At 41.8% G+C, this 23,940-nt stretch overlaps 1 protein-coding gene across 1 annotated transcript; it reads right to left on the reverse strand.

Moving 5' to 3' along the window:
* Positions 1–3,261: 3,261 nt before the first annotated feature.
* aar2 (AAR2 splicing factor) lies at positions 3,262–23,352 on the reverse strand. The gene is made up of 4 exons (XM_043710583.2): positions 23,271–23,352; positions 19,423–20,188; positions 15,061–15,290; positions 3,262–3,899 (listed from the first exon to the last, which is right to left on the reverse strand). The coding sequence occupies exons 2-4, from the start codon at positions 20,177–20,179 to the stop codon at positions 3,735–3,737; spliced, it is 1,152 nt and encodes a 383-aa protein (XP_043566518.2). The 5' UTR covers positions 20,180–20,188; positions 23,271–23,352; the 3' UTR covers positions 3,262–3,734.
* Positions 23,353–23,940: the final 588 nt, after the last annotated feature.

A 23,940-nucleotide genomic window follows, 5' to 3' on the forward strand; every position in this document is an offset into this window, starting at 1 on the left:
ACCATCATCGAAAAACAGTTAAGCAATTGTTGACCAATCAGATAGACAAAAACAGGATTTTAGCTAACAGGGTACAGAGACAAGCTGGGAGTGATATATCCCTACCTCTGGGCCAGGAGATCGCAGTTCAAATTGCACCTATTACAAAGTGTGTCATAACAAATCTGAACAGGCTGTATAAAAATACATATAATAAGGATTGATAAGATACTAAGCACGAGCCAATATTAAGAAAACAGAAGATGGGGCTCAGACAAGGTGTTGTAGTTAACTAGAAGTTGAGGACCAGTGTTTTGTTATGAATGTGATTACTGATCATTGGGCTTTACAAAGTATCATGATCCTATGATCACAGAGGCAAGGTTAATAAAGTGTGAAGGGTGTGAAAACACTCTTCGACTCTGTGCGCTTTTCGACCTTACCGAAGCTGAAATTCCCTTTTAGAACGGCACAGCCAATTTAGTCTGTAATTGCAATTGATACAAGTATTACAATTAAAACAAAAAGCAGACTTTAGAATTATATTTTGTACAATTTCTAAATGTTCATATGTGAAGCAATGATGTCCAGATGGTATCTGGTTGCACAGGCTTGGATTATCTGTAGAAGGACTCAATGAAAAGCTTTCGAGCAGGTTGAAAGACATAGTTCCTGAAGTTACCTGTTGCATTCTAAAGACATCACATCTGTCACAAAGATAAATCTACAATCAAATTCACTATCCTACACATCAAGACATATCCTTCTCAAAACTGACAGCTTCTGATGGAACTCCTGAACTTGCCGAGTAAATGGTAAATATTCATTAGAGGCTCAGTCAACATTTTGCTGCATTCTGAATGAACCTTAAGTGCTGCTTCACCACAGTTTTAGGGACCTGGGTTTGATTCCACCCTCCAGTGACAGTGTGTGTGGAGTTTACACATTTTTGCCATGCCTGCACAGGTTTCCTCTCACAGTGCAAAGAGGTGCAAAATAGATGGATTGGCCATGTTAAATTACCCATAGTGCTCAGGGATGTGCTGGCAAGATGGATTAGCCATGGGAAATGCAGGGTTACAGAGCTAGGGTATGGGAGTTGGTCTGGTTGGGATATTCTCCAGTTGGGGAGGGTTGTTGGTATGGACTTAATGGGCTGATTGGTTTGCTTCCACACTGTCAGGCTTCTATCATTAATAAGACTATTTAGAAACTACAAAAAAGATGTTCATGCTAGCCAAATTCACAGACACCTCTGATGCTTTATAAAGCATCAGTGCTGTTGAGTGAAAAAGATACAAACCTGTTCCAGACATTTAATATTGAAAAGCAAATTGCTTCATTCTTAATTCAACTGACGGCCAATATGAGAAGTTGGAATTTTTAACAATTTCAATTCTGTTTACTAAGTGTCCATACCACTGCAATTTGAAGATTACGTGAGAAAACAGCTTCAAGCTTGGTTAATGCAGCACACATGCACCTGGGCTAATACAAACTGCCAACTGTATCAAGATATACAAAACTGAATCCGAAGAGAAATGAACAAATACGCCGGCTATGACCAATGTGAAAGCTGTGTTATGATAGTGGCAGAAAAAAATGGACTATTAATATTCACCTTTTATCATGTGATTGCTGTACCTAAGATCTTACACAAACTAAAGTGTTCTTAAAATTGAATAAAAACTGACTTAAAATGGCTGCTGGATCACTTAAAACAATTCCAGGAAGTCAGCTGAACTAAAATTACCATTTTTATTTAAATACATTGAAACCAGGCAATTAAGCCAGGTATCAATAAACTCAGATCTGTACGTCCTATTTGAATTCACACTTGTATGATCATTTCACATATTGTTCACCTGCAAATTACTCAGCTTTGAAAGACAATGAACCAAGACTCAGGAACATACACTGAGAAAAACAGAATAGAAGCAGCTCTGCCGTTTCATGTAATCATGGCTGGTCATTAAACTCAGAATCTTGCTCCCACTCTCCCCCATTCCCTTTAGCCCTAAGAATTACATTCAACTCTTTCTTGAAAACATACAATGTTTTGGCCTCAACCATTTTCTGTGGCAGAGAATTCCATAGGCTTACCACTGTCTGGGTGAAGAAATTTCTCCTCATCTCAGTCCTAAATGGTTTGCCCCATTTCCTTAGACTGTGACCCCTAGTTATGGATTCCCCAGTTATCAGGAATATTCTTCCTGCGTGTACCATCAAGTCCTATTAGAATTTTATAGCTTCTGTGAGATCTGCTCTCATTCTTCATAATTCTAGTGAATATAGAAACATTGAAAAAAGGAGAAATCCATTCAAACCTGGCTGATCATCCAACTCAAACATCGTTCCCAATTTTTGCATATGCTTTGATCCCTTTAGTCCCAAATAAAATTGCACTCCATCACCAGAACATCCTTGCTCAGAGGTGACCAAAACTGCACATAATACTCCAGGTATGATCTCACCAAGGCCCTGTATAATTGTAGCAAGATATCTCTGCTCCTGCACTTGAACACACTGAACTGTACAGCAAGCTGCTCCTTGGTAAAGTACTGAAGAAGGGTTACACCCGAAACATCGACTTCTGCACCTCCTGATACTGCCTGGCTTGTTGTGTTCTTCTAGCCTCCTGCCTGTCTACCTTGGTAAAATGGAATAGAAAAGGAATGATGGAATCTGGAAGGCCCTCTCTCTTCTGGTTCCTCGGCATCATGTCAAAACATGGCTCCCAGCGAAAAAGGAATTTAAGAAAACAATCAATCATTCACCAAGAACATTCACAAGGATACCTACAGACTCTGTTCCTGCTGAGAATCCAAGGCAACCTTTACATTGTCCCCAAGTTAAAGATGCAACATCTCAAGGATTCCAATTACTTTAAACCATTCAGCCTTCATTCTTCCTGAGAGTCCAGACAATCTCTCCCTTTTTTGAATCTTATATCTATGTCTGATGCTGTGTTTTATTATTTTACCTCAGGGCTTGTAGATAATAACACACATCTTTGTTTCATTCAAGAAAATCTCATAATTAAATCATTGATTTTGAATGGTAGTATGTATTAATTGCAGTGCGATACAAGAGAGAAAGTTAAAAAAACAAAATCTGCTGCAACCAACCAAGTGGGGGTTAAAAAGAGGGGAGCTGAATCACCCTTCCTCAATTGGTCATAAAAAACAGAGAAGACATAGTAACTGCAATGCCATAATTATTGCTTGGCCTTGTCAAAATGTTTTGAACAATGCTGAGGAAAAAAAGAACAACTGCATGGTCCACTGATTAAGCAAAATTGTTATTTTACAGTTCATGAATAACTGAGAGGCAACAATAAAATACATTCAACTTCTAGTTTGATAACTGCACAGAATGCAATGTAACTTATTCTTGGAGTTAAAATAGGACCAAAAGATTGCTAAAAGGAACTAATGAGACAGGATGTTTAACAAAAATGAGCATCAGTTTTTGAGCACTGTATTTCATTTGATCAGTAAATAGACCAATTAATTTTAACAAAAACAGTGAAGAATAAACATATCTATTGATCCCAACATGTTCCATTAAAAATGTCCAGATAAAAAGTGCTTTCACACGCAAATTTATATTGTCAATAGAGAGTAAATATTTTACAATAATTTATAAAACATAAACAAGCTTGTTTCTACTTTACATACTTAAGTTGATAAACATAAAAGACAGACATTTACCAAATGGCTCATGGATCAAAAGGTTTTATTAACTGATCTAAATCAGCCCAGTTGTCCTTCAGGTAACTCAACCATCACAGGAGCACAATCATCAGGTTCTTCATCAAAATCCCATTTGAACTTCTTGGTTAAATGAGCTTTAAATTTTTCCACCCGCTTCTGCAGAGCTTTGTCTACATCTGGGTTGCACGTGTAAGAGAAAAACTCCTAATGTTAAAGAAAAAAAAGTTAGAGGCACAATATGGAAAAATAATTAAAAATCTAAAGATACCTTTATTTAAAATAAACTCAAAACTTAATTAGCAGCAACATTCCAAACATGCTTTTTACTTTCAGAATTTTTATACTTTGACACATTTCCTATACAACCTGTTGAGATGTTATGACACACTTTTGCAGCAGGTGGGACTTCAACCTGGGCTTTCTGGCTCAGAGATAGGGGACACTACCGCTCCACCACTAAAACCTTTGTTATACTATATGATCAACAAACCTATCCTTGAAAAGCTACAAACAAAATAATTTCCACAACCACAAAATTCTATCCCTTTCAACCAGTAATATTGATAGGTGAAGCTCTTTTCATAAACCCAAATAACAAATTCACCAAGTGTGAAATTAATACAATTCAACTCATTTAAATCTTTTCACTGCTACTTGCACTTCAGATGAGTTTTGCTGATTCTGAAAAAAGAAATAGATCTGGTCAGATTTAGAAGGAAATGGTCAATCAGCCCACCATGCTTAGATCTGGTTGTTTGAAAGAGCACAAAAGTACTTCATTCCCTCAAGTTCCACAAAACATTTCATCCTCAAGTACTTTTTAAAATTTTTATGGAAATTGCCCTTCTCCTGCTCATCAGACATTGTGTTCCTGATTCCAACAATACAGAGAAAAAAAACTGTACATTTTTAAATATCATGTTTATGTGCACAATGTATTGATGTATTGTGAATGTGAACAATGGTATCTAATTGCCTATTTAAACATTTGGAAAAGCACTAAATCGATGTAAACAACTGCCTTCAGTTGCAGGTTCCCATGTTGCTGAAAACTCAAGTCACCAACTTGCACATTAAAAAAACTTCAATCCACTGATCATGGGAAATGTCACAATTTTATTAGTGCCAAAGCAAAAATGCAGAGAGAGAAACTGCTACTATAAAACATTAGGTAAGAAAAACAAATGAAGTTTTATATAAATGAGAACCAACACCATAAACAGTTAATGGACCTTTTCTCGTGGACAGTATCAAAACCTATTTTCTGCACCACAAACTTCTGCTGCAAAATGTGTGCAGTTTCAAAAATGCAATTGTTTAAGAGGAAAGCTAGACTCTATTTATAAAATGAGTAGCTAAAAAAATTCAAGTGCTAACCATAACATTTCCACATTAACTTTGTAAGTCTGTCAGCAATATTTTTGTAATCTCTGCGTAGGACCTCAACATAAAGCAGAGAGAGAGAGAAGAATAAATAATGAAGACTGGTTCCAAGTTGACTGTAGATTTTTAAATATTGGAGCATTATTTCCTTTAAAAAAGGTATAAAGTCGCGCAGAACATACTAAATCATTGAGTCTGGGCAACAATAAGTAAAATTGGACCAATAAGGAAAAATTGAGCATGAAAGACAGCGTTTTACCTGCCTCTCACAAACCGTAACCTACACCAGGTTGGCAGATATAGTTGGAAGAACTTAATCCCTGTCAAGATGTTAGCACAGGACCACAATGTGTTACATTCCTCAAAATCAAAATGTATAGGATAGAGAGAAGTTATCCAGCATGTTACTGAAGTACAGTTACAAATCTGTATTGATTCAAAACTATTTACAGAGGAATCTTGATTGTCCGAAGGTTACGGGCGGCGAGTATTTTGTTCGGTTAATCGAGTGCCAGATAATTGATGCCTGAGAACATAGTTAGCCACACATAGGGACCGTGCGAACTTGTTGGGTAATCCGAAATTCGGTAAATCGAATGCCAGATAATAGAGGTTCCTCTGTATTTTTCTAACAAAGTCGAATCAGAACCATCAAAAACAGGCAAAAATTATATACTTCAAATATCAGAAGTTTACACAATCTCCAAGTAGTCACCTGAGAGTGAGAAGGCTCTCAGCCAGTAAGTTTTAGTTAAAGCAAGTAGCATTATTAACAGCATAAATCACTTAAATAATGTACAACAGTGATGTATGTACCCCCTGCATTGCATTCCTATTCCTGAGTGTGTGTTTTTACATTGTTTATGTGGATCTCGTGATCAATCGGAATACTTGATGAACCAACGCACTCCTGGTCCCATAGATGCTGGTTAATAAATAGGTTTGCTGCATTTTAGATTGGTTTTGTGCAAATGCAAACCAGCAAATACTGCAATCAGATACAGTCAACAGACAGACAAATGCGACAAACACAATTTCAAACTGCAGAACTTCCCTGGACAGCTTATTTTTTTTTTCATAAGACCAACATTTGTGTGTGATACTTAACGTGTTTCAGAAAAGAGACAGAGTATGCATGAGATATTGACTGTCTATCCAGTATAAAAACAGAATATGGAATACATGCCATAAACACATTTCATGAAATATATGTACACACAATTAAGAATTAATCTGAAATTGCTGGATCACCTAACATTCCCTCTATTGTGATATAGACTTTTTCTTTTCTTTAGCATTATTTTTATTAAATTAAATCTCTCTGATAATTCTTCATCCAATTCTTAAGTCTCACAACAAATCTATAAACAACAGTACAAAAAACAGAGTCAGTTAAGCACAAATCTTTATCAGTGTTTTAGTTCCACTATCATCCAGTCAAAGCACTTGTCCCTGGAATTAAGTTAGAAATTGATTATGGCCAACTCCTCTGACAAGCCAAACTTACTCGAGCTAATCGATAAATTATTTCTTCAGCAGCTAATGCCAAGATGTTCCAACAATAAATCAATACATAGAAATTCATCTCCAACTGCTACTTAGCACATACCACTGCACCCGAATAAGAAACCCTTCTGAAAGGTACATTAGCACCATTTGAAGTGGAGTTACAAAGACTTATGGTAATTTATTCACATCAAATTTTAAGCATAAACAGAGACAATAATTGTCACAAATGGAATACCAAATAGCCAATAAAAATAAAACTTCGATTACAAAACTAATCATCTGAAAAAATAAATATTTGGTACTTAAATTTTTTAAAAAACATTCAATAGTATTTCCGACTCACACTGCAAGAATTTGCATTAAATCAGATTAATCATACAAAATCTAAAAGACCTAACGCTTGCAAATGGGTTGGGCTTCAAGAGAGGGCCTATGTAAGGATGGCATTATAGTGAAAGTCCTTCATTTCCGTGAACACTATCAAATTATGCATTCAAAGATTCAATGTGACCTTAAAAGGCATGAATTAGCATAAATCAAACTCAAACTTGAAGTGTATAAGAAAGCTGATATCACAATATTCTCTGTAGATAAGATGCCTGGGTATGTTATTACGTGGCATTCAGCAATTTGATAAGTTATGACTCTAACCCCAGAGATTAATCATGTGTGTCAAATAGCAGACCATAATTACCAATTAAGGTGCCCTACTGCACCAAACTGGAGGCCATACTTTGAAAAGCACAATTGTGCTGATCACCGTATTATTGATATAGGAAATTCCAGAATGTCAAAATGGATCACTGCACAGCAAGACAGATTAGAACAAATAGAATCAGGGTAACTGTACAGTAGAAAGACTCTTTGATATCAATGTTTAATTTGCAATGCGGAATACGCAATGAAGACAGTCTACATAATTAAGTATATTGAAGACTTCAAAGCAGTAAATTCAGAACCCTGAGAAACTACAGTCTATTGACCCCATATGGAGATGTTCATCCAGTCAAATATATGGGAAGGACAAATAAAGTCATGCATGCAAAGCCATCAAAACTGACCCTTCCCATCAACACAAGAGGTATCCTCTAATGCAAGAGACATGAATTAAGAAGGACCAGCATAACAGTGTTATCAATTTGAAATGCCAACAACTCAAAATGCTACAGACTTATCTATACTGAGGATACTCTACACCATGTTATGTGGCTGGGCATCCATGAGATACTGTATGCCATCAGCAGCAGAATTATACTCCATCACAATCTGCAACTTCATGGCCGAGCACATACCCAACTTTATCATTACCATTAAGCCAGTGATCAAACCTACTTCAAAGAAGAGTGCAGGAGTGCATGCTCGGACCAGCACCATGCAAACTGAAAACTAAGGTGACAATCTGCTGATGCCATAAGCTGTTCCAGAATGCTACCTGACAATATGGGACATTGCCCAGATATGTCCTGCAGACAAAAAGCAGGGCAAATCCAATCTTGCTTACTAACCCATTAGTCTCACTCATCTTATCATAAAGTGGTGTAAGGTATTACCGACTGTACTATCAAACAGCATTGACTCAGCTATAACCTGCTCACTATACTCAACTTCAGTTCCATCAGAACCACTCAGTCCCTGACCTCATTACAACCTTGGTTCAAATAGAGTCATAGAGATGTACAGCATGGAAACAGACCCTTTGGTCCAACCCGTCCATGCCAACCAGATATCCCAACTCAATCTAGTCCCACCTACCAGCACCCGGCCCATATCCCTCCAAACCCTTCCTATTCATTTACCCATCCAAATGCCTCTTAAATGTTGCAACTGTACCAGCCTCCAACACTTCCTCTGGCAGCTCATTCCATACACATAACACCTTCTGCGTGAAAGAGTTGTCCCTTAGGTCTCTTTTATATCTTTCCCCTCTCACCCTAAACCTATGCCCTCTAGTTCTGGACTCCCCCACACCAGGGAAAAGACTTTGTCTATTTATCATATCGATTCCCCTCATAATTTTGTAAACCTCTAGAAGGTCACCACTCAGCCTCCGACACTCCAGGGAAAACAGCCCCAGCCTGTTCAGCCTCTCCCTATCGCTCAAATCCTCCAGCTCTGGCAACATCCTTGTAAATCTTTTCTGAACCCTTTCAAATTTCACAACATCTTTCCGATAGGAAGGAGACCAGAATTGCACACAATATTCCAACAGTGGCCTAACCAATGTCCTGTACAGCTGCAACATGACCTCCCAACCCCTGTACTCAATACTCTGACCAATAAAGGAAAGCATACCTAACGCCTTCTTCACTATCCTATCTACCTGTGACTCCACTTTCAAGGAGCTATGAACCTGCACTCCAAGGTCTCTTTGTTCAGCAACACTCCCGAGGACCTTACCATTAAGTGTATAAGTCCTGCTACGATTTGCTTTCTCAAAATGCAGCAGCTCGCATTTATCTGAATTAACTCCATCTGCCACTTCTCAGCCCATTGGCCCATCTGGTCAAGATCCTGTTGTAATCTGAGGTAACCCTCTTCGCTGTCCATTACACCTCCAATTTTGGTGTCATCTGCAAACTTACTAACTGTACCTCTTATGCTCGCTTCCAAATCATTTATGTAAATGACAAAAAGTAGAGGGCCCAGCACCAATCCTTGTGGCACTCCACTGGTCACAGGCCTCCAGTCTGAAAAACAACCCTCCATCACCATCCTGTGTTCTACCTTTAAGCCAGTTCTGTATCCAAATGGCTAGTTCTCCCTGTATTCTGAGAGATCTAACCTTGCTAATCAGTATCCCATGGGGAACTTGTCGAATGCCTTACTGAAGTCCATATTAGATTAGATTACTTACGGTGTGGAAACAGGCCCTTCAGCCCAACAAGTCCACACCGACCCACCGAAGCGCAACCCACCCATTACCTTACATTTACCCCTTTACCTAACACTATGGGCAATTTAGCATGGCCAATTCACCTAACCTGCACAACTTTGGACTGTGCTGGGAAACCGGAGCACCCGGAGGAAACCCACGCAGACACGGGGAGAATGTGCAAACTCCACACAGTCAGTCGCCTGAGTCGGGAATTGAACCCAGGTCTCTGGCACTGTGAGGCAGCAGTGCTAACCACTGTGCCACCATGCCGCCTAGACATTAGTAATGTGGACTTTGCAGAGTTGACAGGACCAAGAGGCCATTGTTATATATTTGATTAAATTACATTACAGTGTGGAAACAGGCCCTTCGGCCCAACAAGTCCACACCGACCCGCCGAAGCGCAACCCACCCATTCCCCTACATTTACCCCTTTACCTAACACTACGGACAATTTAGCATGGCCAATTCACTTGCACATCTTTGGACTTTGGGAGGAAACCGGAGCACCCGGAGGAAACCCACGCAGATACGGGGAGAATGTGCAAACTCCACACAGTCACATCACATATAGATCACATCTACTGCTCTGCCCTTAATCTTTTGTTACTTCTTCAAAAAACTCAATTAAGTTTGAGAGACATGATTTCCCACACACAAAGCCATGTTGACTATCCCTAATCAGTCCTTGCCTTTCCAAATACATGTACATTCTGTCCCTCAGGATTCCCTCCAACAACTTGCCCACCACTGAGGTCAGGCTCACCGGTCTATAGTTCCCTGGCTTGTCCTTACCACCCTTCTTAAACAGTGGCACCATGTTTGCCAACCTCCCTCCAGTCTTCCGGCACTTCACCTGTGACTATCAATGATACAAATATCTCCGCAAGAGGCCCAGCAATCACTTCTCTGGCTTCCCACAGAGTTCTCGGGTACACCTGATCAGGTCCTGGGGATTTATCCATTTTTACCCGTTTCAAGACACCCAGCACTTCTTCCTCTGTAATCTGGACATTTTGTATGATGTCACCATCTACTTCCCTACAGCCTATATCTTCCATATCCTTTTCCATAGTAAATACTGATGCAAAATATTCATTTATTATCTCCCCCATTTTCTGTGGCTCCACACAAAGGCCGCCTTGCTGATCTTTGAGGGGCCCTATTCTCTCCCTCGTTACCCTTTTGTCATTAATTGATTTGTAAAAACCCTTTGGATTCTCCTTAATTCTATTTGCCAAAGCTATCTCATGTCCCCTTTTTGCCCTCCTGATTTCCCTCTTAAGTATACTCCTACTGCCTTTATACTCTTCTAAGGATTCACTCAATCTATCCTGTCTATACCTGACATATGCTTCCTTTTTCTTAACCAAACCCTCAATTTCTTTGGTCATCCATCATTCCCTATACCTACCAGCCTTTCCTTTCACCCTGACAGGAATAAACCTTCTCTGGATTTTTGTAATCTCATTTCTGAAGTCTTCTCATTTTTCAGCCGTCCCTTTACCTGCGAACATCTGCCTCCAATCAGCTTTCAAAACTTCTTGCCTAATACCATCAAAATTGGCCTTTCTCCAATTTAGAATTTCAACTTTTAGATCTGGTCTATCTTTTCCCATCACTGTTTTAAAACGAATAGAATTATGGTCGCTGGCCCCAAAGTGCTCCCCCACTGACACCTCAGTCACCTGCCCTGCCTTATTTCCCAAGAGTTTTGCACCTTCTCTAATAGGTACATCCACATACTGAATCAGAAAATTGTCTTGTACACACTTAAGAAATTCCTCTCCATGTAAACCTTTAACACTATGGCAATCCCAGTCTATATTTGGAAAGTTAAAATCCCCTACCATAACGACCCGATTATTCTTACAGATAGCTGAGATCTCCTTACAAGTTTGTTTCTCAATTTCCCTCTATTAGGGGGTCTATAATACAATCCCAATAAGCTTACCATCCCTTTCTTATTTCTGAGTTCCATCCAAATAACTTCCCTGGATGTATTTCTGGGAATATCCTCCCTCAGCACAGCTGCAATGCTATCCCTTAATAAAAATGCCACTCCCCCTCCTCTCTTGCCTTTCTATCCTTCCTGTAGCATTTGTATCCTGGAACATTAAGCTGCCAGTCCTGCCCATCCCTGAGCTATGTTTCTGTAATTGCTATGATATGCCAGTCCCATGTTCCTAACCATGCCCTGAATTCATCTGCCTTCCCTGTTAGGCCACTTGCATTGAAATAAATGCAGTTTAATTTATTCGTCCTACCTTGCCCCTGCCTGCCCTGTTTGACTCATTTCTGTTCTCAACTGCACCAGTCTCAGATTGATCTCTTTCCTCACTATCTCCCTTGGTCCCACCCCTCCACCTTACTAGTTTAAATCCTCCCGAGCAGTTCGAGCAAATTTTCCTGCCAGTATATTAGTCCCCTTCCAATTTAGGTGGAATCTGTCCTTCTTGTACAGGTCACTTCTACCCCAAAGGGGATTCCAATGATCCAAAAATGTGAATCCTTCTCCCATAGACCAGCCAAGCATTCATCTGCTCTATCCTTCTATTCCTGCCCTCACTAGCTCGTAGCACTGGGAGTAATCCAGATATTACTACCCTTGAGGACCTCCTTTTTAAATTTCTACCTAACTCTCTGTAATCTCCCTTCAGAGTCTCAACCTTTTCCCTTCCTATATAGTTGGTTCCAATGTGGACAATGACCTCTTGCTGGTCCCTCTCCCTGGTGAGAACATTCTGCACCCTCTCTGAGACATCCTTGATCATGTCACCAGGAAAACAACACACCATTCTGCTTTTTCTCTGCTGGCCACAGAAACGTCTGTCTATTCCTCAGACTACAGAATCCCCTAACACAATTGATCTCTTGGAAGCTGATGTACCCCTCGTTGCATTCGAGCCAGTCTAAATACCAGAAACTTGGCTGTTCGTGCTACGTTCCCCTGAGAATCCATCACCCACTATATTTTCCAAAACAGCATACCTGTTTGAAATGGGTATATCCACAAAAGACTCCTGCCCTAGGTGCCTACCTCTCTTACCCTTCTGGAGTTAACCCATCTATGTGACTGGATCTGAGACATTCCCCCCTTCCTATAACTGCCATCCATCACATACTGTTGCTGTTGCAAATTCCTCATCGCTTCTAATTGTCTCTCCAACCGATCCATTCAATCTGATAAGATTTGCATCCAACAGCATTTAAACTCTTTTTAAACTCCCACATCCGACAAGAAAACCATATCACTCTACTAAAGGCCATTTTTGCTGCTTCACAATCTACAGACCCAGAATATAGACTGAAGAGTTGAATTCCTCTGGTCCAAATGACTGCCCTTGAAACAATTGCTGCATTTGACTGAATATGGCATCAATGAGCCCTAACAAGAGAGTCAATTGGAATCAGAGGGAAACCTTTCCACTGGTTGGAGTCTGACATGGCACAAAGGAAGATGGTTGTGGTTGTTCGAGATCAGTCATTTCAGCTCCAGGACATCTCTACAGGTGCTCCTCATGGTAGTACCCTAGGCGCAACCATCATCAGCTACTTCTTGAATGACCTCCACAATAAGGCCCGAAAAAGGGATACTTGCTGATGCTTGCACAATTCGCAACTTCCCAGATACCTAAGTATTCCATGCCCAAATGCAGCAAGACCTGGATAATATTCAGGTTTTAAAGACTAGCAGCAAGTGACATTTATGCTACACAAGCGCTATCGACAACAACAGAGAATCCAAACATCATGCTTTCGCAGGTAATGTCATCACCATCACTGAACTCCCACTATCACCATCTTTAGGATATCATTAACCAAAAACTGAAGTAGAACAGCCATTTAAATACGCTGTCTACAAGAACAGGTTTGAGTCTTAGCATCCTGCAGCAATTAACTCACCTGCAATTTCCCAAGGCCTATCCACCATCGAAAGGCACAAGACTGTGATACAACACTTCTAACTTGCCTGGAGTCCAGTTCCAATAAAACCCAAGAAGCCTGACACAGTGCAGGACAAAACAGCCACTTTTTTGACACCATATCCACAGACATCTAGTCCCTTCACCACTCACATTCAGTATCAGTGTGTACCATCTACAAGATGCACTGCATAATTTCATTGCTGCTCTTTTGACAGTACCTTCCCAAGTCATGATTAGTACTTCCCAGAAGGACAATACTAGCAGGTATATGCAAACACCCCCTACAAGTCACCATCATCCTCACTTGGAAATATATCACTGTTCCTTCACGGTTGCTGAGTGAAAATCCTGCAACTCCCTCCCGAACAAAATTGTGGGCCTGTTTACACCAAATGAAATGCAGCAGTCCCAAAAGGTAACTCATGTGCATGGACAATAGATGCTTGCCCAGCTAGTGACATAAACAACGAATGAATGAAAAATAGAACTTGAACATCCAAGCAAAACTCCTGCAGTAGCCAGTAACATCTCTTTTTGGCTCTCATGTCAGAATATAATCAACCGACTAAATATAGAGTGAAGAAGGGAAGACATGACTTAATAGAACACATTCCTCAATCACATTCTGTTAACTTAATGTTACCACAATTACACAGCTCTTCCTTGAGGTCTTTGTCTAGTTGATGCTCTGTAATTACAAAGTTGAAAATAAATTAAGAGTTTTCATCTTACTCACGAGCCTTCAGGCTAATCCACACCTAAAACCTGCTGTAAAAATTCCGCTCACAGTTTGACAGTTATGGCAAATTCCACCACAGCAACTGAGACAATCAACAACACTCTAAATAATCAATCCAAGGCTTTTTATTTGCTCTATGTTAACTGATCCTTAAAAAAAATTCCCAGGATCTGGATCCACTTCACCAGAAAAAGATGATTACTTCTTCCCTTCACCACATCTTGTGTGTGTAATTTCTGTTGAAACCCATTCTTAATTTTTGAGATGTATTGTTTACTGACAAGCAGACTAAAAACTGAGTGAAAACATTTTCAACATCCACCTTCAGTCATATAAGTAATAATGGAAATGGCAGAGGAAGATTGATTATTTCACTTGGTTATGCAATTATAGGCCAGTTCTTTATATCTTAGTTTACCTTGGATTCATGAGCTATTCCGACTACTGCTATATTGGAGTAGCAACTTTAATCAGCCCTAACATAAAGTCAGTTAATATTTGGGGATAAGTTTCAGTGAGGGTGTGAGAAACTGCCAACCAATTCACAGTTATATCTGCTGCAAAGAGGTCTGTTGTGACTACATCAGATGGCACAAGCAGCATTGTGACCAATACCCAGAATTTAGCCATGGAAATGCACCATTGACTCTCAACAGTATAAAGTATTTGATTCTGCTGCCACAGACTAAAGACCCACTGATGTTTTATCACAGGATTTGGATTTACAGTGTAGCAACATTAACAACAAGCAAACATTTCATGACTTCTCCAATAGAGTATTGGATAAACTTGAAAATACAGATGTGCCTAAAACTTAAATGTAGAATAAATTTACTTCATAAGTTATGAATTTCAGTCAAATCACAGAAATAACCCCTAAGTAGTGAAGTGCAATAAATTTTGCATATTGGTATGATCCAGAAAAACTACCTGCAAGGTTGTGGTGAGGAAGTTATCTTTGGAGACAATATCCACAAAGAAGTCAGCAGGAATTTCATTAAGTTGATGATAGAGGATCGAGATGAGAGCAGAGTAGAGATCCTTTCGTTTTGTCACAGCCTCCTCAGAATGACAGAGTAGACGAAGTAAATCCTTCCAGTGCTCAAACGCATCATAGACATGTCCGATCAGGAAACAGACAAAAGAAAACTGCAATTCACCTGCAGATGAATAGAATACATTAAAACAAATAAACTGTATTTGACAAAAAAGGTAGTCATAGAATGGTGACAGCACTGAAGGAGGCCATTTGGCCTAATGCATCTGTGCTGGCTGTCTGAAAGGTTCATTTACTGCAACTCACCTCGCTTTCTCCCCACAGCCCTCCGTAATGTTTTCCCTTTGTCGATGCCCTCTCAGATGTCTGAAGGGAACATGCTTCTCCCACCTTCACATTCTTTGCGAAGTGTGGTGCCCAGAACAATACTGGATACAAATCTGAGTGGTTAATTATTTCCTGGAAGATTATACAAGATGTGTGCATTCAGCAGCAGCCTATGAGCTAACAGTGGATAGACTGGAGTCTCCAAAGTAATAGAATTAACCGAGAATGCTGAGTTGTGTTTTAAACTGTCAAACTGCTTCCAATACAATAAAAAAGGTTGGTGTCTCAAGAATAGCCAATCAGCGTTGCTACCTGGATACAGTGGGATGAGGCTTTGAAAGGAGAAAGGTATAAAATATCCCAGACAAGGTTGCGTGGCAGGATCTAGCATGAGGGAACAGTTCAGAGACAGCATGATCCTGAGGTTCACTATACAAAGATGTAGCTGGACGCTCACTCTTCACGACGAATTAAAATAAAGCTGAGAGATTCAACCAGTTTGGACTAAAAGAAAACACTTTGTGAAAGACAGATCCAAAATTAAGGCTTGGGTTTTTGCCAAGTTGGGACGACTCAGAAGCACTATAGAAAATGGCAGGAGACCCCAATTTCAGGATTCCCGAATTCCTGAGCTTTCCAATTTTTGGGAGTGCCTTTTAAAGGTGCAGATTGGTTCAGGTTACTACGCCATACCCAAAATGCTTGACCTGGTTGACTCCATTATGAGATAGGCTATGTCCTTTCCTCCTCAATGTTCATGGAGTCAATGACTTTTGCAGCATCATAAATCATAGTTCACATATTTCAAAAAATCTGTCACATGTCCTCATGCCCAGTAGGCCTCTGCATCTACCCTCATAGCTTCCATGGCTTACTGTGAGGTGCATGTCATCAGATATTGTCCTTATGATAGGCTACAGCACTTTCATGTCCACTCACTAGACTTCACAGAAACAATGAACCATCTTAATGATGCTAGAATGCATCAGGACAATAAAAGAAAGTGATGTCATAAATGTTGTGAAACTGTTGGTATAGAACAGACAGCCAGAGATATCAATCAAGCAGAGGGCATGTGTTTCAGGACAGTATGGATGTCTAGGATCTCAGCCGCCTCATTATGTTTTCTTGCGTTACTCTCTTGTAACACTTCAACCCGTGCTTGATTGACAGTTCTTGCAGTCTGTTCTCAACAATCAATTTCCAATGTTCATTTATGCATGATTAAGAGGTTTCAACTGATGCAGTCTCAGCTAATTAAAAGTTCAAGCTCTGGATGATTGACATATGTTGTTTTTTAGCAGAAATTAATTTTAGTTTGAATGTAATGGGAACCGTTCAAATGGATTATTTTTTAAAAACATGTCCTACTGCAGCATTCATTGCTTCTATTTAGTGAATAGTGGAGGAATAGGTATGGAAGTTCCAATGCCTAGAATGAGAACCTCAGGGGTCACAGTGTGTTCACTGAGGTATACCTTAGCATGGAGGTCATGAGGTGGCATGGCGAGCATGCCAGGTGTGATGGTGTATGAGGGCACAAGCTGAAGGGCCTTTCTACTTTTATTCTAACTTGAGAAAAAAATCCCACAATACAAAGGCAAATCAGTTAACGAGCCTGCCTTCGTATTTGACATTGCCTGTGATTTCCTATGACTATTATTCTGGGTCAGCTGACCCAACCATAACCCACAACTCCAAACTGCTTCCAACGTACAGGTCACAGAATCATTGAAATGTACAGCACAGAAACAGACCCTTTGGTCCAACCTATCCATGCCAACCAGATATCCTAGCCTAATTTACTCCCACCTGCCAGCACCAGGCCCATATCCCTCTGAACCCATTCCTATTTATATACCGATCCAGATGCCTTTTAAATGTTGTAATTATATCAGCCTCCACCATTTCCTCTGACAGCTCATTCCATACGTGTACCAATCTGCATGAAAAAGTTGCCCCTTGGGTCTCTTCTAAATCTTTTCCCCTCACCATAAACCGACGTCCTCTAGTTCTGAACTCCTCCAACCCATGCCCCTCATGATTTTATAAACCTCTGTAAGTTCAGCCCTCAGCAACCAAAGCTCCAGGGAAAACAGCACGGCCCATTCAGCCTTTCCCTATAGTGCAAACCCTCCAGTCCCAGCAACATTCTTGTAAATTTTTTTTTGCAGCCTCTCAAGTTTAACAACACTGTTCCTATCAAAGAGCAACCAGAATTGTATGCAGTATTTTAAAAATGGCCCCACCAGTGTCCTGTACATTCACAACATGACATCCCAACTCCTATCCTCAATGGTCTGGCAATGAAGACAAGTGTGCCAAACACCTCCTTCACCACCCTGTTGTCCTGCGATTCCACTTTCAAGGAACTATGCACTGCAACCCCGGAGTCTCTTTTTTGAACAACACTCCCTAAGGCCCTATCATTAACTGTATAAGTCCTGCCCTAGTTCGCCGTAACAAAATCTAAATTAAACTTCATCTGCCACTCCTCAACTCAGTTGATCAAGGTCCCATAATACTCAGAGATAATCTTTTTCACTGTCCACTACACAACATATTTTGGTGTAATCTGCAAACTAACTAACCATGTCCCCTATATTCCTGAAGAAGGACTCATGCCCGAAACGTCGATTCGCCTGCTCCTTGGATGCTGCCTGACCTGCTGCGCTTTGCCAGCAACACATTTTCAGCTCTGATCTCCAGCATCTGCAGTCCTCACTTTCTCCTCCTATATTCATATCCAAGTAATTTATTCAAATGAGGAAAAGCAGTGGACTCAGCACCAAACCTTGTGGCACACTATTGGTCACTGAACTCCAATCGAAAAAAATAACCCTCTACCACCACCCTCTGTCTCCTACCTTCAAGGAAATTTTGTATCCAATCGGATAGCTCCCTTTGGATCCCATTTACTAATAAAACTGGAATTAAAATTTCAGAGAACTTAAGATAATCTCCTGGGTTACTGGCCTGTAGGAACATAATTACTGCTTGAATGAAGCAAGATCAAATCACAACAAAAATAAATTGGCAGGTTTATCTAAAACAATTTTATCACATTTTGTCCATCATGATCAATCATAGAGATGTATAGCATGGAAACAGACCCTTCTGTCCAACTTGTCCACGCCAACCAGATATCCCAATCCAATCTAGTCCCACCTGCCAGCACCCGGTCCATATCTCTCCAAACCCTTCCTATTCATATACCCACACCGACCCTCCGAAGAGCAACCCACCCAGACCCTTCCCTTACATTTACCCCATCAGCTAACACTACAGGCAATTTAATATGGCTAATTCACCTGACCTGCACATCTTTGGACTGTGGGAGGAAACCCACGCAGACACGAGGAGAATCTGCAAACTCCACACAGACAGTTACCCGATTGAACCCAGGTCTCTGGCGCTGTGAGGCAGCAGTGCTAACCACTGCGCCACTGTGCCGCCCTTAAAAAAAAAATCCTTTTGCTGCTTCCAACTGGCGTCAACAGCACATACTCTTGGTAAATGTTAAGGCAGCAGTTTAATGCGAGCAAAATTATATAATATTGTCCCAACAGTATATTCCAACTCAAACTAGAACATTGTCTTTTTTCCAGGAAAGATAATGTAGCACAGAATTGTCAATTTTGTGTAGTTTAATTCTAAAGAATTAGATTTAGAGAAAACAAATTAATTTTGCTTTAGATCCCTACAACAGACAAAGACACTCAGTTTGGGCTTAGTCTTGTTTTCAGCCCAAGTTCCACAGACAAGAACATGACTTACCTCTCCCCCATTCAATTGGGCTGAGTTTGTTTTATGTTGGAATATCCTCTACATAGAATCACCAAAAAAGACCATCTTTTCTGAGACAGTGCAAGTCAAGCTGAAATGCAATTTTTAAATCTCCTTGGACATTATTTTGAATTGCAAATAACATCTTATCAAGCAGCTCACACTTTCTATGACATACCAACCTAATATATCTTTTGAGTTCAAAGGGTATCGCTGTTTTATTACCGTATCCAGGGCATAGCTAAAGTCCATGCTAAACTTTGTAATTTCAGCTGGGGATGCTCCCTCAGGATACTTCTGTTTTGGAATGGTCGTGAATCTGATCTCAGTACCAGCTTTAACTTTCATCTTGGGCAGTCTGGCTAACCCCTCTTCGTAGCTCTTGCATAGGGTATCATAAGGCAATAGATTCTGTTCGGCGCGATCCTTTGTATGTGGTAGTGCAATCTCTGGCTGCACTTCAGAAAATGCACAAATCCGTCCACTTTCAGGTTGCAATTTCTGGATTAAGGGATCGGTAATTAAATTGGTTAAAGAAACCCATCTTTTCATTGTTGCATATGGATATGGTCCCAAGCATTTGTCCAGTTCCGTCAGATTCTCTCTTATCTGTTCTCTCTCTTCTTCCGAGACCTCAACTAGAACTATTTCTTCTTCCTTCTTGTCCCATCGCTTCACTAGAACTTCCCTCTGCTTTATGTGAAAGAAACAACCTGTGCGTGGCCCTGTTATCAGAGTATTGCTGCTGTCCACAGCACTACAATGCGTAAAATGGATTCCTGGTGGGATCATCTTCACTCCTTTAAATTTGGGGCCAACTTGCCAACAGTTGTAATCAATGCCAAATTCAGTGCCCTCAGGAACTCCAAGTATTATAAGAGTGCCTCCTTCAAAGAACAGTTTTTTGGCCAGTTCTTGATCCATTTCCATAGCAGACATATTTTTGACCTGTATTTCGACAGACAGAGAGAACAGCTTAGTTTAACACTGCATCAACATCGAATTTATGTAAACTATGCCCCAGTAGGATCTTACATAGGCGCTGTTCAATACTATGGTCACTAACAGCATTTCATACTGATTGTTATAGTAGTACTTTAAGTTCCTACTATTCTGAGTTGGCATGACTTTTGCTTTATGCAAATTTTCTATCTTGATAACTCTCAACGCCATGTTTTAAAGCAACCTTACCCATTTTAGTCCAAAAAAACCTTCGTTCAGATAGAGTTACGTCAAAAATGAATTTGTTAGCTGCCCTCAATTCACACAATTAATCTACTTTAAACTAGCTCCTGTGCCTTACAAATAATCACAAATCTATTTTACTCTCACCAGATCTACACCTCTATCTACCTTAGCAAATGTATTTTTGTCCTTCATTACCAAATTCTTCCACAGCTTTTCTCTAGCCTATTTGGGAATATCCACGAATTCAATATCCTTGCCCACATCATTTGTTCCCCTACCTGGATTATTGTTCACTCCCCAAGCTCTTCATGGTACAATCAGGGATTGTTTTTGTTTACTCTGAAACATTTCCTCTTTGCCACTGAGATTCTCTTTCTAAACCAATCTCAATTATTCCTTCCTTTCATCTTTTCGCCTCTGAATACTTAGCGATAAAAACAATTCCTTTGGTTAGATCATTCCGGTCTCATTTCAAATTTCTTTATAAGTTTCTTCATTTCAATTGCTCTGCCAGCATGGAGGTGCCTGCGCATAACTGCGTAAATGCAACATGTGCACATAAGATATGATTCAATCAATCCTGAGGGACAACATTCTGAGTAACTGTACAGGCACTGAGGCATTAAGCAATCTGGCATGATTCAATCTGTTCTTTTACACAAGAACAAAGATCATCAAAAAATTAAGACTGACATTTTTGTTAAGATACATGAATCACTTAGACTGTGAAACAAACATTATACTTTGGTCAAAGGTTCTATTAAAATTAAACATAATAGGGTACTGTTTAAGAAATAATGAATACACTCCTCTGGAAGAACAATGTCACTGCCCATGGAAGGTTAAATCTTGCACCAGTCCACTAACAGGAGGATCATCTGGAGCTGTACAGTTTTATGAATTTATTGAGTGTTTTTCTTGAAGTCATTATATATGACCTTTATTAGAGTCTATTGTGGCTTAGTTTCATTAATGGTATTGAATTCCATAGTAGATGCACAGCCATGAGCACAAACACAATTAAATTGGATGAGTGAAGTTAAAGCTGTGTGTAATACAGTTGTATCAGGTACCACTCTTCCCTCACTCCACTTTAAATTTTACCTTTAAAAATGGTGGGGGAGGGGACACGGTTGCTCAGTGGTTAGCACCGCTGCCCCACAGCACCAGGAACTAGAGTTCATTCCATTCTTGGGTGACTTGTCTGTGTGGAATTTGTACATTCTCCTTCTGTCTGTGTGGGTTTCCTCCCACAGTCCAAGGATGTGCAGATTAGAGTGGATTGACCATGCTAAATTACCACATAGTGTCTAGGGATGTGCAGGCTCGGGTGGTTTGGATGTTCAGGGATGTGTGGGTGGGTTGGCGTTGGTAAACTGACCAGAGTATCTAGGGATGTGCAGTTTAGGGAGGATTGGAGTATTCAGAGATGTGTGGATGGGTTAGCTGTGGTAAATTACCCCATAGCATTCAGGGATGTGCATGGGGAAATACAGGATTATATAGGGACAGGCCGTGGAGGATGGATCTGGGTGGGACGCTCTTAAGAGGGTCAGTGTGGACCTGAATGGCCTGTTTACACAATGCAGGGGATTCTGTGAAAGAAAACAGCTCCAGCTCTGAACATTCTCACCCACCCGGAGCCCTCCACCCGATCGACACCCTCTCCCACCCCCACCTCACTCCCCCACCCCCACACCCACTCCCCCACACCCACTCCCCCACCCCCACACCCCACCTCACTCCCCCCACCCCACCCCCACCTCACTCACTCCCCCCACCCCACCCCCACCTCACTCACTCCCCCCACCCCACCCCCACCTCACTCACTCCCCCCACCCCACCCCCACCTCACTCACTCCCCCCACCCCACCCCCACCTCACTCACTCCCCCCACCCCACCCCCACCTCACTCACTCCCCCCACCCCACCCCCACCTCACTCACTCCCCCCACCCCACCCCCACCTCACTCACTCCCCCCACCCCACCCCCACCTCACTCACTCACCCACCCCACCCCCACCTCACTCACTCACCCCACCCCCACCTCACTCACTCACCCCACCCCCACCTCACTCACTCACCCCACCCCACCCCCACCTCACTCACTCACCCCACCCCACCCCCACCTCACTCACTCACCCCACCCCACCCCCACCTCACTCACTCACCCCACCCCACCCCCACCTCACTCACTCACCCCACCCCACCCCCACCTCACTCACTCACCCCACCCCCACCTCACTCACTCACCCCACCCCCACCTCACTCACTCACCCCACCCCCACCTCACTCACTCCCCCCCCCCACCCCCACCTCACTCACTCCCCCCCCCACCCCCACCTCACTCACTCCCCCCCCCACCCCCACCTCACTCACTCCCCCCCCCACCCCCACCTCACTCACTCCCCCCCCACCCCCACCTCACTCACTCCCCCCCACCTCACTCACTCCCCCCCCACCCCCACCTCACTCACTCCCCCCACCCCACCCCCACCCCCACCTCACTCACTCCCCCCACCCCACCCCCACCTCACTCACTCCCCCCACCCCACCCCCACCCCCACCTCACTCACTCCCCCCACCCCACCCCCACCTCACTCACTCCCCCCACCCCACCCCCACCTCACTCACTCCCCCCACCCCACCCCCACCTCACTCACTCCCCCCACCCCACCCCCACCTCACTCACTCCCCCACCCCCACACCCCACCTCACTCCCCCACCCCCACACCCCACCTCACTCCCTCACCCCACCCCCACCTCACTCACTCCCCCGTCCTCCGCCGCCCATTTACCCCTTTTTTTAAACCAATTCATTCCCATTCCCCGCGATACGAACCGGAAAATAGCTGCAGCAACAGCTAATACACTCCGGCCACTTCCGGTCCGTCAACAGAACCGTCTCCCCAAGGCCGCACCAACACAAACCGTTCCTGAGCCTATGGTTCCGCCTCTGGTGCTGCCCTCACTCTTTGCTCATCCCCACCTTCCAAGTCAATCAACTCGCACAAATAATCAAATCAATGTTCCCTCCAGCGCTGTTACCCCTTTGTAAACAATGCCACAGGTTGTAAAACAAAATAGTGAATAGATATAAAGGTTTATTTTGTTTTATTATTCTTCCCCATGGAAAGTATTCATTAGAAGGCGAAGTATTGTTTCAGTCAGTCTTTTATTTGAACATAATAGGGTACTGTTCAAGAAATAATGAATACACTTCTCTGTAAGAATAATGTCGCTGCCCATGGAAGGTTGAAGTACTCCTTTTGGGTAACACCTCAACAGCCTGTATCTCGGATGTTTAACACACACTCCTGTCCTTCCTTCAGCCAGGTCTCTGTTACTGCCACAACATCACAATTCCACATATCAGCACCTCTAGCTAACTAATCTATGTTCAAGCCAGCTCTTCCTCCTAATCCTGATACCATCATTCTTCATAGCCTTGCTTGTGTTCCCTATTGATTGTCCCTATATTGTTAGTTCCTCACAGCAATGCTCTTCTGGCA

The sequence above is a fragment of the Chiloscyllium plagiosum genome, unplaced genomic scaffold (assembly GCF_037043375.1).
Source record: "Chiloscyllium plagiosum isolate Xiang-an unplaced genomic scaffold, Cpla_swu_hap1 HiC_scaffold_15, whole genome shotgun sequence".
Lineage (NCBI taxonomy): Eukaryota > Metazoa > Chordata > Chondrichthyes > Orectolobiformes > Hemiscylliidae > Chiloscyllium > Chiloscyllium plagiosum.

Excerpts from the sequence above, each read along its gene's own strand:
- aar2 (XM_043710583.2), bottom strand. The coding sequence starts at position 20,179 with ATGTCTGCTATGGAAATGGATCAAGAACTGGCCAAAAAACTGTTCTTT. Across the intron at positions 15,291-19,422 it reads GAACTCAAAAGATATATTAG|GTGAATTGCAGTTTTCTTTT; the intron begins GTTGGTATGTCA and ends ATTCATCTGCAG. Across the intron at positions 3,900-15,060 it reads TCCTCACCACAACCTTGCAG|GAGTTTTTCTCTTACACGTG; the intron begins GTAGTTTTTCTG and ends CTTTAACATTAG.